At 47.7% G+C, this 17,630-nt stretch overlaps 2 protein-coding genes across 5 annotated transcripts in view; both read right to left on the bottom strand.

Moving 5' to 3' along the window:
• The window catches only part of CA4 (carbonic anhydrase 4), a 179,097-nt gene that overhangs the window by 72,083 nt on the left and 89,384 nt on the right, over nt 1-17,630 (bottom strand). The gene's annotated exons all lie outside the window — the stretch shown is intronic.
• Nucleotides 1-17,630, bottom strand: part of MYO19 (myosin XIX) — a 38,983-nt gene that overhangs the window by 6,310 nt on the left and 15,043 nt on the right. For all 4 annotated transcript variants that reach the window (XR_012913059.1, XM_012777664.3, XM_012777750.3 and 1 more), the window contains 14 exons: nt 14,493-14,625; nt 13,762-13,831; nt 13,178-13,280; nt 12,023-12,119; nt 11,812-11,888; nt 9,910-10,000; nt 9,281-9,452; nt 6,006-6,079; nt 5,083-5,204; nt 4,371-4,484; nt 3,936-4,112; nt 3,411-3,563; nt 2,306-2,413; nt 1,274-1,344 (listed from right to left, as the gene is read on the bottom strand). Coding sequence is in view for 3 of the 4 variants with exons in the window: in XM_012777664.3 (XP_012633118.2) it covers nt 1,274-1,344; nt 2,306-2,413; nt 3,411-3,563; nt 3,936-4,112; nt 4,371-4,484; nt 5,083-5,204; nt 6,006-6,079; nt 9,281-9,452; nt 9,910-10,000; nt 11,812-11,888; nt 12,023-12,119; nt 13,178-13,280; nt 13,762-13,831; nt 14,493-14,625 (1,562 nt within the window). In the remaining variant the exon portion in view is untranslated. The remainder of the gene's footprint in view (nt 1-1,273; nt 1,345-2,305; nt 2,414-3,410; nt 3,564-3,935; nt 4,113-4,370; nt 4,485-5,082; nt 5,205-6,005; nt 6,080-9,280; nt 9,453-9,909; nt 10,001-11,811; nt 11,889-12,022; nt 12,120-13,177; nt 13,281-13,761; nt 13,832-14,492; nt 14,626-17,630) is intronic.

Below are 17,630 nucleotides of genomic sequence, written 5' to 3'. Positions count from 1 at the left end.
CCTCCTGCACCCATGATTCCTTCCAAGTTGTCCTTGCTAGTTTCTTGCCATCCACTCTCTCTAAATGTGGTCATTCCTTGGAATGGCCTCAGACTCCTCTCTAGGTGATTTCCTCCTTGCTCATGGTGCTAAAAAGCCCACTAAGGACAGATCCTCAAGTGCCCCTCCAGTTCTTTTCTTTTAATATCCTGGCTGCTAGACTATTAAGGACCCTCCAGTTATTAAGGCTCTGCTGGCCAGGCGCGGTGGCTCACACCTGTAATCCTAGCACTCTGGGAGGCCAAGGCGGGTGGATAGCTTGAGGTCAGGAGTTCAAAACCAGCCTGAGCAAGAGTGAGACCCCGTCTTTACTGAAAATAGAAAGAAATTAATTGACCAACTAAAAATATATTAGCCGGGCATGGTGGTGCATGCCTGTAGTCCCAGCTAGTCGGGAGGCTGAGGCAGAAGGATCATTTGAGTCTAGGAGACTGAGGTTGCTGTGAGCTAGGCTGACGCCACGGCACTCTAGCCCGGTCAACAGACTGAGACTCTGTCTCAAAAAAAAAAAAAAGGCTCTACTGAGCCCTGAGCCTATATTGCAGCTATCGCAAACCTGACAAAGGTCCTAAAAGAATTCCTGATCCTCTCCCTCCCTTCCCCTCTGACCCACCACCCTAGGCCTTCTCCAGACCAACCCATTTCAGTAAACTGTTTCTTATGGCCCATAAGGCCCTTTGAGTCTGGCTCCTGATCCCCTCTCTCCTACTCCAAGTTCTCTGTGGTCCAGTCCCTTTAGCATCTCTTGGTTCCTAATCTGGGAGCTTTATGATTGCTGTTCCCTCAGTCTGGAATACACTCCCCTCCCCCAGATCTTCCCAGACCGGCCCATTCCCTTCTCCCAGGCCTGGGCTTAGAGGGGCCCCTCCCTGACCAGCCCAAGGGTCCGCTTCCCTGTTAGTCTATCTAATAGCACTTATTTTTTTCCTAGCTCCAATGATACTTTATACTTATTTTTCCTTGTTTCCACAGGAATGCATGCCTCAAGAGGGCATAGATTCACTTCCATCTTTACTAATATATTATCAGAAACTGTGCTGGGTACAAATTAGTGCACAATAAGTGAATAGATAAATGAATGGCTGCTGCTCCTTGAGCTCCAGGTTGACTTCTACCAAACTGCCTCATTCTCTTCATCTCATACTGCTCTGAGTTGGGCAGGCTGTTGTTTGGCTCGAGTCCTGAGCTCCACTGGCACTGGCCCTGCCCCCAACAGTGATCAGGGCCCACTCACCGGATGGGGAAGCCGGCGGCACTGATGTGGATGGTCTCCACGAGGCCACAGGCCTCCAGCTGGCTCAGGACCTACAAGGGTGGGGAGACAAGGAAGGCATCTGCAGCTTGGGGGCAGCAGGCCAGAATGCCATTCCTTCTGTCCTTCTCAGGCCCTGGTCAGCATGGAGCTGCAGGCCCTTCTGAGGTCCAGCTAGTAACTGCCTTGGGACAGTAAGAAATCAAAGGACCTTGAAAATAATCTCCCTGCTAGAAAGGGACTTGGTAGTCCCAAGTCCCCATCACCTGATACACAGCATCTGGTACAGCTGGGGCAAGTGATGGTCCTGACTCTGTTTCATCACTTCCCTCTGTGGTGTGGTGATTCACTACTGCAGCACAATGTAGCCCAATAAAATTTCTAGTTCTTATTGTTTTTATTATTTGTAGGCATTAGAGTGGTTCATAGCTAAGGGGCAGGGGAGGTTATACTGTGAAAATTTTTCTGTGACCTGAACCCAGATCTTTACCATATAGCTGTGGTCCTGGCTACAAACCCTAAGGCCACATCTACCAGGTGACTGGGACACACTTCAGCACTGTCCAGCACTCACACCTCATCCACATCCTTCAGAGCCTGGTACCCTAAGAAAAGGGCAGCTGCTGGCCAGAGTGCTTTTGTGCAAATCAGAAAAAACAATACCTTCAATCAAAAAAGGCTGCACTGTGCAGACTGTAAGGTGACACATACTTTTAGCTAATCACAAAAGATCCCCATTCCTCTAGGTGGTTTCAGTCTGTCAGGACACATGGCTTGGTGAGTACAGAGCAAGACATACTGGGGCCCCTACTCGCTGCCCTGGCTAGACCACTGTGCACAGACCACACAGCCACACGTGACTGCCCTGCCAGATGAGCCCTCCCTAATGTCAGCCCCAGCATGAGAGACCCACTCTGTTCCCTCCCTTTGGAGTGGATGTCCTGCCCTTAATCCCACTAGGGCCTTGGTCACACGGGGCTTGGTGCAAAGCAGCTTTGGCCCAGTGTTAATTACCTCGTCCTGGAGAAAGGTCTGTGCCTGGCCCTGGCTGTTAGGCTTGATGCAGCGAATGTAGTGGGGTGTGGTACTGTGCAGGACCTGCAGGAGCTGCTCCAGGGAGGCCTGCAGATGGGAGAGACCATGGGGTCAGGCAGGGATTGGGGCTGCTCAGAGCCATCAGCTGGGCCCTAGTTAGTGACTACAGTAGCTCTCCCCAGGATCCTGAGACTAGGATTCTCCTGTGCCTGGGGATGACTACTGGAGGCTTCACTGTGCCAAAGCAGACTCCTCTCCTGACCTCCTAACTCTCTACTTCTGCCTCCAGGGACCCTTCTGAACCTGTAAACCTCCTCTAATTGGTCTCCCTAAATCTGATCTCATCACCTTCACCTCCAGGGCAATCTTCCTAGAAGAGAACAATCTCATAGCTCCCTGCCATTCATACAAGCAAAAGCTGTTATCGTGAAGCCCATCCTGTGTGCTGGAGGCTGTGCCAGGCAGTCTGCTGCTGTGTCGGAGCTCAGTCTAATGGGCCACATACACACTGATGGGTACCCTCAGTGGTGTGTCTGAGGCTGGGGCAGGAAAGTGGTAGTCAAACCTGGTTTCCCAGGGTGCCTCCTCAAGGAGATGATGATAAGGCTGAAGTCTGATGGATGAGAAAAGACTAAAGAAATGTGGCCCAGAGGGTAGGAGTGAGGTGGAGATGAAGGGGCAGTGGCTGAGAGCATCCTAGGAAGCTAGAGCTGAAGGAGGGTAGAAAGCAGATAATATTGAGAGAGGTGACAAATCTATTCTAGCTGAGGACAGGATTTGAGCAGGAAGCTAGAGTTGGGAATGGGTGAGGTCACAGAGGTTCCTGTAACTGCTGCTCTCCCATGATCACCCTATCAGCATCCTACTGTGCTCCCACAGGCCCCTAGGCTTCCTGTCATATCATTATACCTGACTATTTGTCTGTTTCCGGTCTCAATCTTCCACACTGAAGTATAAATTCCATGGGGTCTGGGACCACATCTACTTGACTCACCATTGCTCCCCAGCTAGCAGCACCTATTCTGGGGGGTGCTCAATAAACCTTTGGAACTGAAGCACCTCATGTTAATACCACCAGACCTACCTTGAACTTGGATACTACGGTTAATACAGGGGCCCTGCTCTGGCCAGATGGCTCCTCTTGGGTCTTCTCTTTGGGGTTAACTGGAAACAGCACTGCGAGCAGTGGGTCCTGGGATTGCTGCAGAAGTATAGTCAGCTCAGGGGGCACAGGGTCCTATTGGGAAAGGGCAAGAGCAGCAGGTGAGGCAGATGGAGCTGCTGCCCAGGGGTGTCTGTGGGCTGGCCATCCCTGCCCACCTAAGCTGCAGAAGACAGGGCTTCAAGAGAAGGCAGGGCTTGAGTCCAAGAGCAGAGCTGGTCCATTGCATGACTAGACACCTGGAAACCTAATCTAACACAGGTCATTTTCAGGAAGGTCATGCTTGATTAGCGGAGACCATACGCTAGTGGGCCCAAGATGGTGATCCTAGATTCTGACAGGATGTTCAGGAGACTGGACGCATGGGGGGAAACTACTATGTATGTGTAACAGGGACTCAGCATCTCATTTCACCCAGGCCCCCACAGGACGTGGTCCAGTCCTCACCTTGTTCTTCTCTACCAGGCCTGCCGTGTGGTACCGCACAGGCCCTGCATAATGCACCACAATGAAGCTGGGCTCCGGGCTGAGCTTGTTGTCGCCCAGGCACGGGTTGCCTGCTAGGGCACTCTCAATGCGTGTCTGGAGCTGGGCTGCACTGCTTGGCCTATTGAGGCGGCATTCCTGTGGGGTGGAAGTGGGCAGTTAGACACAAAAATGAGAGGGTCTCAACCACAACTCTCACTGTCCTCCCGCATGGCCCCCATGGCAGCAGAGTAATCAAAAGCATCACAGTGACCCCTAGAGGCAGGAAACAGAGGATTAGCAAATCCATTTGGCAGAATGGGAGAGAGAAGCATAAGAGGGCACAGGAGAGTCATGAGGGCCCCAGAAAAACAAAAGACTAACTCTGGTGCTCAGCTCACTAGCTACCCTCCCCACCTCATTTATGAGGGCACAGATGCTGATGGGGCTCCCCTCGATGAGATCCAAACAGGCCTGGTTGTCCTGGTAGTTGACAAATGACCACTCTAAGCCTTCAACTGTATATTCCTCCTAGAGAACAAAGTGGGGGTGGGCTGGGAGAAGGCAGCTGCAGTCTGAGGTCCAGATGGGCCACCTACAGCTGGCTTTTGTACCACAACGTATTCCAGAACAGCATCAAAGAAGGAACAAAAGTATATGAAAACATTACACTCCATATGTACAATTATTACTCAATTAAAAATAAAGGCTGGGCACAGTAGCTCATGCCTGTAATCCCAGCATTTTGGGAGGCCAAAGCGGGAGGATCACTTGAGGCCAGGAGTTTGAGACCAGCCTGGGCAACACAGTGAGATCCTGTCTCCAACCCCCCCCAAAAAAAAATTAGCCAGGTGTGGTGACACACCTATAGTCCCAGCTACTCAGGAGGCTGAGTGGGAAGGATTGCTATAGACAGGAATTTGAGGTTATAGTGAGCTATGACTGTGCCACTGCACTCTAGCCTGAGTCAAAAAGAGTGAGACTCTGTCAAAAATTAAAATTAAATAAATTTAAAAATTAAATAAAATAAGGAACAAAAGGCTTCTAGTCAGAACCTGGACTGGGGCTGGAGGGCCAGGAAGACAGAGGATCCAGGAGAAGGTCTGCCCCACCTTACCCTATCCCTCACCTGCTGTGCCTGTAGGTAGTGAGCCACAAAGTGCTGCTGCAGCTTCTCATTGGCGTAATTGATGCACAACTGTTCCAGACTGTTGTCAGGAAATGACTCAAATCCATACACATCCAGCAGGCCTGGGAGGATGGCAGAGAACCCCTGGGGCTACTACAGGGAGCAGATGGAGGGTGGGGACCACTGGAACCCAGAGTGGCTGTGCCCCTGCTGGCATCTCATACTTGGCAGCCTGGGGATGAGGTTGAGTGAACAGGACAGCCAGGAGTGGGCAGAACATACCTTCTCCACCCCCACCCAGGGTAGTTCTCATCTCCACCCCCTTCCCCCTCAGAGCTCACAGAAAGCAGGAAAACCAAATGAGGTATAAGGGGCAGCCAATGACATCAGGCCTATTTTTGAGTCTGAATTCTCTGGTCTTCGTAGGCCTCTCCTGTGAGGAAACCAGGTCCCAGGGAATGTTTTCATGTCAAATCTAGTTTGAAGGGCCTTGGTCTCACCAGCCTAGTTGGTGCTTAGAATTCCACCATTCTATGAGCAAACTGCACTGGGGTCTTTAAAAGCTCTACTTCCTACCTTAACTGACTGTCCCACCCAGGGTTACAATGATGTTGGCTTCAGTCATGTCTCCAAGTCCCTTCTAATCCAGCTCTTTCTCCCATCCCCCACTACTGTCCTGTGATTGGAGCTATGTCTCTGGGGAGAAAAGGAGCCTTTATAGATAAGGCACTCTCTGAGTCTGTCTGGAGAGCCATGGACAGGTCAGATGTGGGTAGTGGAGGGCAGAGACCTCACTTAAACACTGGTGAACAGATAGGAGAGGAGATGGCAGCAAAGCAGCAGCTTCCTTGAGTCAGGGAGTGGACCCAGGACTCTGTTGTTCTTTTTTATTGAGTGCTCCCAACAGCTTGGGTCCTTGTTACCTATGAAAGTGGTCCATGAGCCTGGGTCTGCACAGATGCTGCTGTTGATCACTGATACCAGCCAGTCAAACAGCCTGTTGGAGGTAAGAGAGCAGACTCTGGTGAGAGAGTCAGGCTGAGTCAGAGTGTGGTAGAATTCCTCCATGAGCCAGGGTACCATATCCTGGAGGGCCCTGTATTCTGAGCCTGATGGTCAAAGGCTCCATCCTCTCCTGCTTCCTGCCCATCCTGTCTTGACCTACTACAGACAGATTCAGGCTATGGGCATGCATGTTCCCAAGTACACACAAACCTGGCCTGCCCTTTTGGCAAGACTAAACACAGGACCAGCTCAATTCCTGGGCTAGGCATGGACAGCTCAATTCCTGGACTAGTCACATGGCCTGACACTCAGCTGGTGTCTTGACTAGAAGGGGCTGAAGGGCAAGTCTGGGTGTGGTTTGTAAAGAACTGAGTTTACTGATGTCCCCTGCAAAACTCTACCTGCAGAGACTAGAGCTCAAGGCCCTGCCACATCCCCAACTCAGTCCTGCACAAGTGGGCCCAAGTCACCCAAGGTCAACAATAGCATCCTGTACTCTGCAATTCACCCCCCAACCCAGAGAAGATAAAGTTACTGCACACCGCATGGTGTACATGGTGACACATACACCATCCAGGGGTTTCTTCCTTCTAATTTTTCTTAAAGTAATTGCTCTGCAACTTTTTTTTTTTTTGAGACAGAGTCTCAGTCTGTTGACCGGGCTAGAGTGCCGTGGTGTCAGCCTTGCTCACAGCAACTTCAAACTCCTGGGCTCAAGCGATCCTCCTGCCTCAGCCTCCTGAGTAGCTGGGACTATAGGCACTCGCACCATGCCCCGCTAATTTTTTCTATATATTTTCAGTTGGCCAATCAATTTCTTTCTATTTTTAATAGAGATGGGGTCTTGCTCAGGCTGGTTTTGAACTCCTGCCCTTGAGCAATCCTCTCGCCTCGGCCTCCCAGTGTGCTAGAATTATAGGTACAAGCCACCATGCCCAGCCTGCAACTTTTTTCTATTTAGTAAATACTATAAAATGGCTTTTTGCAACAGTGGCTTCAAACATCGATTTGAGGTACCGAAAATGAATGACTTAGTGTTACAATGGCTTGATGGTTTCTATGTATAAAATGTTAGAAGCCCACTCTATCTGTGACTGACACATTTTATCTGCTTATTTTATAGTAACTTGTAGGCAAAGGCTTTAAAAACATTTGACCTGAAATACTCTTTTTAAAATTTTATTTCTTCATTTATTTTTATTTTTTTTAGCCTCGAGTAGCTAAGGATAATCTTTTTCTTGTTTTTTTTGTTTTGTTTGCTTTTTTTTGGGGGGGGAGATTGGGTCTTGCTCTGTTGCCCAGGCTAGATTGAGGCATCATCATCATAGCTCACTGCAACCTCAAACTCCTGGGCTCAAGCAATCCTCCTGCTTCACCCTCCCAAGAAGCTGGGACTACAGGCATGTGCCACTATATCCAGCTTATTTTTCTATTTATGGAGACGAGGTCTCACTATGTTGCTCAGGCTGGTCTCAGACTCCTGGCCTCAAGTGATCCTTCTACCTCAGCCTTCTGAAAGTGCTACGATTATAGAAATGCACCTAGCTTGACCTGAAATTCTGACCTGAAATTAGCTTTGAGGCAGTAGTAACTAGTCTCTTGCTGAAATGGGTTCAGTCTGGTCCTAGCTACCCTAAGGCCATTTTCAACTCAGAAGATCCTGTTCACTCAGCAGTGTGAGAAGGTCAGGAAAGCAGAGGACCCTCTCCCTAGAAAGGTGCCCAAGGTCCTATATGCACATGCACATACGTTTTCACGGTTTGTCTCATAATTTCAGAGGCTTCTGGGCCCTTTAAATTCTTACAAAGACCCTGAAGATTCTCAGAACCTAAGGTGAGAAACCACCCACCCTTAACCACTTCTGTAGGAGCATCAACTATAGTCGACAGCCACAGATGAACGTGCACAGCAAAGTGTTGACTATAGTTGACAGCCACAGATGAACACGCACAGCTGAGCGTTGGCTTTAGCTGACAGCTGTGATATGAAGGAGCACAGCTGAGTGTCAACTTTAGCGTTAATAACAAAACTTGACTTTTCTAATTTTTCATTTATCAAAATAAAATTGTGAACATTTAAAAATAACATAATGGGGCCAGGTGCGGTGGCTCACGCCTGTAATCCTAGCACTCTGGGAGGCCGAGGCAGGTGGATTGCTCAAGGTCAGGAGTTCAAAACCAGCCTGAGCAAGAGCGAGACCCCGTCTCTACTATAAATAGAAAGAAATTAATTGACCAACTAATATATATAGAAAAAATTAGCCGGGCATGGTGGCGCATGCCTGTAGTCCCAGCTACTTGGGAGGCTGAGGCAGGAGGATCCCTTGAGCCCAGGAGTTTGAGGTTGCTGTGAGCTAGGCTGACGCCATGGCACTCACTCTAGCCTGGGCAACAAAGTGAGACTCTGTCTCAAAAAAAAAAAAAAATAATAACATAATGAAAACATCTATGTATGTGTTACCTATTCTGATTTACATTACAAGTAAAGTTGCCTGTAAAGTAAAACAAGCTTTCAGTGCTTTCCTCGTCACACAAGAGCAAAACGGATTTGTCATTAATGTACAGTGCAAATTATCGTGCGGACTATGAGTGCCGGTTGTGGACAAGGTTTCATGGCCGGTGAGCACCGTACCGAAGTGGTTAATTAACCACATGGCCAGAGGGTAGAGGTACCCATGTAACCCATCAGGAAAAGGTAAGCACCCCCACCTTCACCACTGTGCTGGGCTCCTACGCTGTGTTACCCAAGACTGCAGGCTAAGCCTCTGGCTCTACAACCATCTATCAAATTTCCCAGGTGACTACAAAGGCCTAAGTACTATGATACAGGAAGACAGACGAGCCTTTTCATGTAAAGGTCTGAATCTGGAACTGCCAAGGCCCCAGATCCCCTGGGGGGCCTGCCTTGCCAGTGGAGAGCTGAGCAGGCTTTCCTCATCTAGTGCCAAGGTCAAGGCAGGTGCTTGTTCTGTAATAATGAACTGAATCTGTCCAGGAATATGGCAACTTCCCCAGGGAAAACCTGGGAGCCATGCCCTGCTGTCCTCAGGGGTCTGAGGAACAGGGAGAGGAATCTGTTTGCTTTATCTGGCATCCCCCACCCTGGGCCTCTGCCTATTGCCTGATGTATGTGGTTCAACTCTAGACAGGAGAAGAACTTGCAGGTAAGGTAGAGTACCAGAGTAACTGCTCACCTTGCATAGACCAGTTTGGCCACACAGTCTCTGCGGGTGTCACACTCGGTTCGGGAGCAGGGCTTCCGGAACACGTGCTGCTGCCTGCCTGCTCTGATGGTTCTAATCCGCAGTGTCTCTAGCAGCATGTCCTCTGGGAGTTGCAGCAGCAAGGCTGATGTCCTGACAGAGCCTGGGAGGGGGGAATCCTCCTTAAGCAAATCACCCTCCATCAGAACAGTGCTCTTCATGAGGCACTGTGAAGTCATCACAGAACCATGACTTTTCTCAACAGGACAGAGGAAACCTAGGTTTTGATGGGCAAAGAGACTCCACTAATGGCAGAGTCAAGACTTGAACCCAGGACTTCTATGTTCCAGTCCACACTGCCACATGTGTGACAAATCACTTTATAAACCCTGTGACTCTTCTATTCTCATCTATAAGATGAGGACAATAGTGTCTGCCTTACCAGAGATAGGATAGGGCATAAGTGATCCAGGGCAGGGCCCTACAGAGGATGGCTTAATCACTTAATCAACGGCATCAGATTCAAAATTTTACCCTCTGATCTCCCATTAATCCCACCAATGCAGCCACCAAGCTACTTCTCTGACAAGCCCTGCCCTACTCCCCACCCTGCCCCTCACACTTGGCATTGTCCATCAGTTGGCAGGGCTGGGCTTCATCCTCTGAGTCAGCAAACTGGATATTGCCAAGGTGCAGCAGCCCCGCTAGGACCTGAGGGTCAAAAAAGCACGGTCAGGACCAGGGGAGGACATGAGAGGGCCTACCCTGTGGGTGAGGAGAGGCTCTCCTGCTGAATGCAATCATGGCAACAGAGGAAGCACGAAAGCTCCCAATTATTGTCCAGTTGTGCCCATCTCTGCCTGGCTTAATTCTTTACAAGTTATATGTATCACCTCATTGAACTGTTTCAACCACCTATGAGGTTGTGCTATGATGATGCCCATGACAGAGATGTGACCATGAGAGGTTAATTCACAAGTGAGGACATGCTTTTTCTGAGGAGAAAGGTGGAATTAGAACCCAGTCTGACTACAGATACCTTGCAGGGCAGCCAGTGGGGTCTCCATTCCATCCCCTATCTGTCCCTTTGCCTCCCACTCTCTAGGAATGACTGTATGGGAACACCACTCCTCTGTTAGATGTGGGCCAGGTGACTTCTACGTGTCTGCCATGAGCTTGGCTCTGGCTCGCTTTAGCCATTCTCAGCACTGTTAGGTTTCTGACAGCCCAGCCTAGGGGACGAATTGTGATCTTGGTCTCTGTACAGTGGGTGCTCTTTCACCTTTGCACTCAACAATCTACAGAGATAAATCCTCAGAGGCTACAGAAAGGAGGTGCCCCCACCCACCTAGGCCCAGCAACTTTGAAACCCTTAGGCCTGATACTGGGAGAGCAGAGCCCCATTTGCCATTTCTGCCTGGCCCCAGGGAAGCCACCTCCACATGCTACTGGCCTTCTGGCCACAACTTACCCCAGGAAAAGACTACTATGCCCAATGGGCAGTGTGGCTGTGACAGAGATCATGCCACCCCTAGACCAGCACTCCTGCCTGGGTTCTTAGTGCTGTCCACTCACCCTGGGCTTGTTCCCATGTACTGTCCTTCTGGCCAAACTCTTACTGGGCAGTGTCCCTACTATGTATGATACTTTCCCTGACTGAGCTGCCCCCATCTGGAGGGCTAGTGCTATCTCCCTGCAGTGGCTTTCCTGTCCTACTGCCAGCCTATCCTATCTGTGTCTTCATGGTACTCTGGTGGGTGAGGAAGTGAGGGGGGTGGCAGGAGGAAGGCAGTGAGCCCTGCCAGCAAAGACAAACGGGAAAAGGGAAGCCCCTAGTGGGGATCAGAGGAGCTCAGCTCACCTGGGTCAGCACCATGTGTGCTGGCAGTAAGGGAAGGGGAAGAGGAGAGAGGGGGGAATTTGGAATTACTACGTCTGTTACAAACTTTGTATCACTTAGTGGTATCTGACCTTGAGCAAGTTACTTTAGTTCTATGGTTTTCTAAGGCATAAAATGAAAATAATCTCCACATAGAGGACTATTAAATAAATCAAGTGAGCACAAGTAAGATGTGCAACATTTGGGGGATGAACACGGTTGAAGCTCTTACTCAAAGGGGGAGGGGGGCATGGGCAATACATGTAACCTTAACACTTGTACCCCCATAAAATACGCTAAATACAAAACAAAACAAAAAAACCAAGTGAGCTGAGAAGTGCTAACATTATTTTTAAGTTTTAATATATTAGACAAACATGTGGAAGCAATATTATAGTAATAACTGACCCAAGCACCTTGCTCTCTGACTCCTGTGGATCACTATCCTGTGTATGTATCACTGTTCTCTATGCCCCTTGTCCACCCTGTCTCCAGGCTCAGCAGCACAGAGGGGTGGTTGACTCCTTGGAAACTGCGCAGATGTCCTAGGTGCTCAGGGAAAGAGAGTCACAAGTCCAGGGAGGGCTCTATGAAAGGGGCTGTTATCTCTACCAAATGTAAGTGGCATGGCTTTTTTTCTGACCTTAAAGATGTTGTTCTGGGTGGGGGCGTTGATGCCCAAATGGATCATGGCCTCTCTGGTCACCTCAAAACAATCCTCTGAAAAAGAATCCAAGTCACAGCCCACTGTCAGGTAAGAGGTCTGCAGAAGCAGCAAAGGGTGAGGTAGGCCCAGTACAGAGCAAGGGGGCACTGCTGGGCCAGCCCAGAGCGTGGCGTGGGGATCCCCCTACCTTCTAAGGTCCTCTCTGGATTGGGCAGCCAGGAGAAGGCAGCTCCCTTGGGGAGGTGCCACTGGAGCCTCTCATCCTCGCTGGCTCCTTTGCAGATCTGTGGGGAGGGGTGGGTGGGTGGTTGAGGTGAGGGTGTGAGGGAAGCCCTGGCCTGCATAGGCTTGGGGATGATGACAGGAGTAAGAAATGGTAGCAACATCATAAGGCTGAGAGGTCCCTGTAGAGAGCCCAGGGCAGGCTTAGGGGCAAAAGCAGCAACACAGCTCTGTATGTCTCCAACCTGATGGCCAAAAACCTCTGCTCTGTGGAAACCTACAGTCTGATGAAAAAAGCACAGCTCCTGCCCAGGGTGCCCCTCGTCTTAACTTGGTAGGAATACCCCATATCTAAGGATGCTCCCAATCTGAAAGCAAGGGAGACACACTATCCATGCCTTTGGGGACCTCCAGTCTGATGGAAGAGGCACAAGTCTAGGGAAGCCCTCATTCTGCTGGAGGAGACAGTTGCCACTCTAGGAGAACACTTAGGCTGGGCACGGTGGTTCACGTCTGGAATCCTAGCATTCTGGGAGGCCGAGGCGGGTGGATTGCCAGAGGTCAGGAGTTCAAAACCAGCCTGAGCAAGAGCGAGACCCCGTCTCTACTATAAATAGAAAGAAATTAATTGGCCAACTAATATATATATATATAAAAATTACCCGGGCATGGTGGCACATGCCTGTAGTTCCAGCTACTCGGGAGGCTGAGGCAGGAGGATTGCTTGAGCCCAGGAGTTTGAGGTTGCTGTGAGCTAGGCTGATGCCACAGAACTCACTCTAGCTTTGGCAACAAAGCAAGACTCTGTCAATCAATCAATCAATAGGAGAACACTCAGTCTCCTAAGGGTGACATGGCTTATACCTTAGAGACACAGTCCCAGCCTCAAAGACCTTCTGATCTGACAGAGGAAGCAAAACACAGCCCAAGGCCAAAACTGTGCTGGAAGCCAAGGTCCAGTATGAGGCAGAAGTGTTGCATATAAAGTTTGCAGGAATAAGACGTGGCACTGTTGAAAGCCAGGTGAAGGGGCCAGACATAGCACATCCTGAGGGTTTGTGGGGATTACAGACACAGAGCCATCCTTGCCCTGCATCTGTGGGCCCCACCTGGCACATACCTGGTAGAAGATGTGGAAGTTCCTCTCATTGGAGGCCTGGTAGGCCACTCGAGTTTTCTCCAAGAGGTAGGTCTGGACTGCAGCTCCAGTCATCTGCTGGGCCCTGGGCATATGCAGGCCAGAGCCTCTTAGTTGCCCATTAATTCCACAGCCATTTATTCAGTACTTACTGTATGCCAGACTGCCGCCACCTAGCAACCCCCCATCAAGCTCCACCACTTAGCCAACAGGTGTCACGAGGGCTGGGGACCACTCAGAATGTCCTTGGGTGTCTTGAAACATTCACCTGCATGCAGCTCAGGTGGGCAGGGCCAAGACCTCTATACATCACTTTGCCCCATCCCAAGACAGGAGCCAGAGGAGCATACAGGCCTCTATGAGCACACTGCCCTGGGTGGGAGTAGCTAGAATTCCCCAGTTCAAAGATCATCCTCAGGAGTCACAGATCCTAAAGAATCCCATAAACATACATGCCAGGAAGAGCAGGGTTTCTCCACTAGGGGGCCCAGCCTAGACACTGTCCTGGCCACTTTCAACCCCTCCCACCCAATCCTCCCACTAGCCAGGGTGACAGTAGCTATTACCTGTTCAGCTGGAGCTGGATGAATTTCCCAAAGCGACTGCTGTTGTTATTCCTCAGCGTACACGCATTCCCTACAGATCACATCCATGTTTATACCACTCCCATAGGTGTATAGAATTCTCATGGGCCAAGGTGGCCCCATGTCTGTGGGGGATCATACCCCTATCCTCAAGTCACCTAAACAGCCCCTTTATCAGTTTTCATGTTGCAGGGGACAGAAGTAGGGAATGGGCGCTCAGGCTTGAGTTAAGTGGAATTCAGGAGAGTTAGAAGAAATTCCTGGCAAGGAATTGGAATGAACAAGCCTAAGCAGTCAGGGACTGTCTTCTGTGAAGGGAAGGTCAAAAACAAGCTGTTGCTATTGGCTTTAGCCAGTAAGGTACATCTGGGCTCCAGTCCCAACATGGACCCTAATTGCTATGTATCCTTGGACAAGTGCCCTTCTTTGAACCATCAGGACACTGGACAGAAAGATAGGAGCCACAAGGTCCTCTCCAGCATCACTGTTGCATGTGCCTAGGTTGGAGGGGGGAAGATGACTGAATGCACCACCCCTATTAGAAGGTTGCTGAAGGGTACCTGGGAGTTGGTTAGGCATCCAAGACAGTGAAGGATACACTCATCCTCCAACCCCCAAAGAGGGGGTCTCAAAGCATTGCCCCTCTCTCTGAAGGTATAACAAATCCCAGAGGAAATGGGACTGAGGTAATGTGCAGATGACACTGAGCTCACCAAAAGCTTCCATGACAGGGTTGGAATGTAGGATCCTCTGTTCAATCCTCTCTGCAATCTTGTGGCTCTCCCATGATGTGGGTGAGGCGGCCACCACAGCATAGAACTTCATCAGGCAGCGGGACGTCCATGTCTGTGGCAGAAAGAGCCTTGTGAGAGCTGTATCAGTGTTTCCTCCCTCTTATAAGCCTGTCTGAGGGAACCATGCCCACCAGAGCTCTCTTCTCCACCATGCATATGTCATCAACTACATGGGTGAACGCCAAATTCAACCCTGGCCTTGAACAAGGCACTTCCCCTGTAAATTAGGGGTGCAAATCTGTTTCTCCCAGCTCTGCCTCAGTGTCCCTGAGGCCTCACAGCTCATGGTGATTTCTCTGTGGCAGGTATTGAGCTACAGAGACTTTCTGCAAACTTTCTGCATTTTCTTGCAAACTTTACAGACGCAGGTACAATTACACAACTGTTCTTAAAATGATGAAACTAAAGCACAGAAAAGTTTTAAAATGTATTGAAGATCACATGACTAGTCAATGACAGGGCTCTGATTTATAGACAGGCATACTAATTATAAAATTCATACTCTTTCATTCTCAATCAGCTGAAGTTAGATGTATTTTCATTTGAATTTCCAATTGTTTGTTTCTAGGACATAGATTTGTTGTTAGGGTATAGAGATATAATTAATTTTTATACATTGACCTTATATCCTATCACCTTGGGAAACTCTAAATTTTAGCTGTAGTATCATTTTTTTATTTTTCATTCTTTAGGTTTTTATATGAGGTTGGAGATGTTCCTTCTCTTCTGTTTTCTGAAAGAATCTGTGTAGAATTGGTAACATTTCTTCCTTAAATGTTTGGTAGCATTCACAAGTGAAGCCACCTGGGTCTAGAGCTTTCTCAGTGGAAAGGCTTTTAACAATGACTTAAATTTCTTTCATAAATAGGAAATATTCAGGTTATATATTTCTTTTGTGTGACATTCAGCAGTTTGTGTCTTTAAAAATATTTTTACATACAGGAATGGCAGATGACAGAAAAAAAAATATTTTTACATTTCATCTAAATTGTATAATTTACTGGCAGAAAGTAGTTCAAATATTCTCTTATCAATCTGTAGAATCTATAGCAATGTCTACTTTCATTCCTAATATTGGTAATTTTTGTCTTTTCTTTTTTTATAAGTTTGATTGGAGGGTTATCATTTTACTCATCTTTCAGTCCATTAAAGAAGGTGGCAGTCTGCAAGGCAGGAAGAGCCCTTACCAGAACCCAATCATGCTGGTACCGACCGACCTTGGACTTCCAGTCACCAAATGTGAGAAACTTTCTGTTGTTTCAGACATCCAGTCATGGTATTTTGTTAAGGCAGCCCAAGTTGACTAATACAAGGTGAAAGCTCAGATTAATGATTTGAGTCCTTTATTCTTTTCTAAAATATGTAATAAAATTCTTTGTTCTGTTCTTAAAATGTAAGCATTTAATACTACAAATTTCCTCTAAGCAATGTTTTTCTCAAAAGCACACATTTTGGTATGTTGTCTTTCATATTTGTTTAGTTAAAAATATTTTATATTATCCCTTGTGATTTCATCATTGACCTATAGGATATTTAGAAGTGTGTGGTTTAGCTGGGCATAGTGGCACATGCCTGTAATCCCAGCTACTTGGGAGGCTGAGGTGGGAAGATCACTTAAGGCTAGGAGTTTGAGTCTAGCCTGGACACCATAGTGATAACCTGTCTCTTTAAGAAGAAGTGTGTTGTTTAATTTTCAAATGCTTTAGGATTTTCTACATGTCTTTGTTATTTATTTCTAGTTCAATTCTACTCAGGTCAGAGAACATAGTTTGTATGATTTTAATCTTTCCCATCTGAGATTTGTTTTATGGCTCAGAATTCAGTCTATATTGTAAATGTTCTATACTTGAGAATGCTAGAATCTCAAATTATAATTTTATGTATTTCTCCTTTCAAGTCTATCAGTTTTTGCTCCATATATTTTGAAACTGTAATTAGGTACATACACATTTAGAACTGTTTCTTTTTTTTCTTTGAGGCAGTCTCACTCTGATGCCCTGAGTAGAATGCTGTGGTATCAGCCTAGCTAACAGCAACCTCAAACTCCTGGGCTCAAGCGATCCTTCTGCCTTAGCCTCCCGAGTAGCTGGGACTACAGACACACACAATGGCCAGCTAATTTTTATATTTTTAATAGAGATACGGTCTGGCTCTTGCTCAGACTGGTATTGAACTCCTGACCTCAAGCTATCCTCCCGCCCCGGCCTCCGAGTGCTAGGATTACAGGTGTGAGCCACCTGGCCCGGCCCAGAACTGTTTTCTTCTAGATGAATTCACCCATTTATCATTATGAAACGTCTCATCTTACCCTCAGTAACATTCTTTTTTCTAAAATCTTTGTTTCAGGCTGGACGTGGTGGCTCACTCGGGCGGATCGCTCAAGGTCAGGAGTTCGAAACCAGCCTGAGCAAGAGCGAGACCCTGTTTCTACTAAAAAAAGTAGAAAGAAATTAATTGGCCAACTAAAATATATAGAAAAAATTAGCCAGGCATGGTGGCACATGCCTGTAGTCCCAGCTACTTGGGAGGCTGAGGTAGGAGGATCACTTGAGCCCAGGAGTTTGAGGTTGCTGTGAGCAAGGCTGACGCCATGGCACTCTAGCCAGGTAAAAACAAAACAAAACAAAACAAAAAAACTTTGTTCCGTATTAATGTAACCTCTTCAGTTTTTGTTAATGTTGGGATGGTTTATCTTTTTCCATCCTTTTACTTTGAACTTATCTATGTCTTTATAATTAGAGTGGATTTCTTGAAGATATCATGTAATTTGGGTCTTGCCTTTAAAAAAAATCCAATCTGGCATTCTTTGCTTTTTAATTGGAATGAGTAGACCACTTACATTTAATGTAACTATGACTATGGTTGGATTTAAATCTACCATCTTATTATTTCATAGGATCTATTTTCTTTTATTGCCTTTGATTAAATCTAATACTTTTATGATTTCATTTTATCATATGATAAATACACTGTTATTAATACCATTTTTGCCTTAGAGTGAATTTTTTTTTTTTTTTTTTTTTTGAGACAAGGTCTTACTCTGTTGCCCAGGCTAGA

The sequence above is a fragment of the Microcebus murinus genome, chromosome 18, assembly GCF_040939455.1.
Source record: "Microcebus murinus isolate Inina chromosome 18, M.murinus_Inina_mat1.0, whole genome shotgun sequence".
Lineage (NCBI taxonomy): Eukaryota > Metazoa > Chordata > Mammalia > Primates > Cheirogaleidae > Microcebus > Microcebus murinus.
Note: the sequence above shows the minus strand (reverse complement) of the source record. Positions and strands in the feature narration are given on the sequence as shown.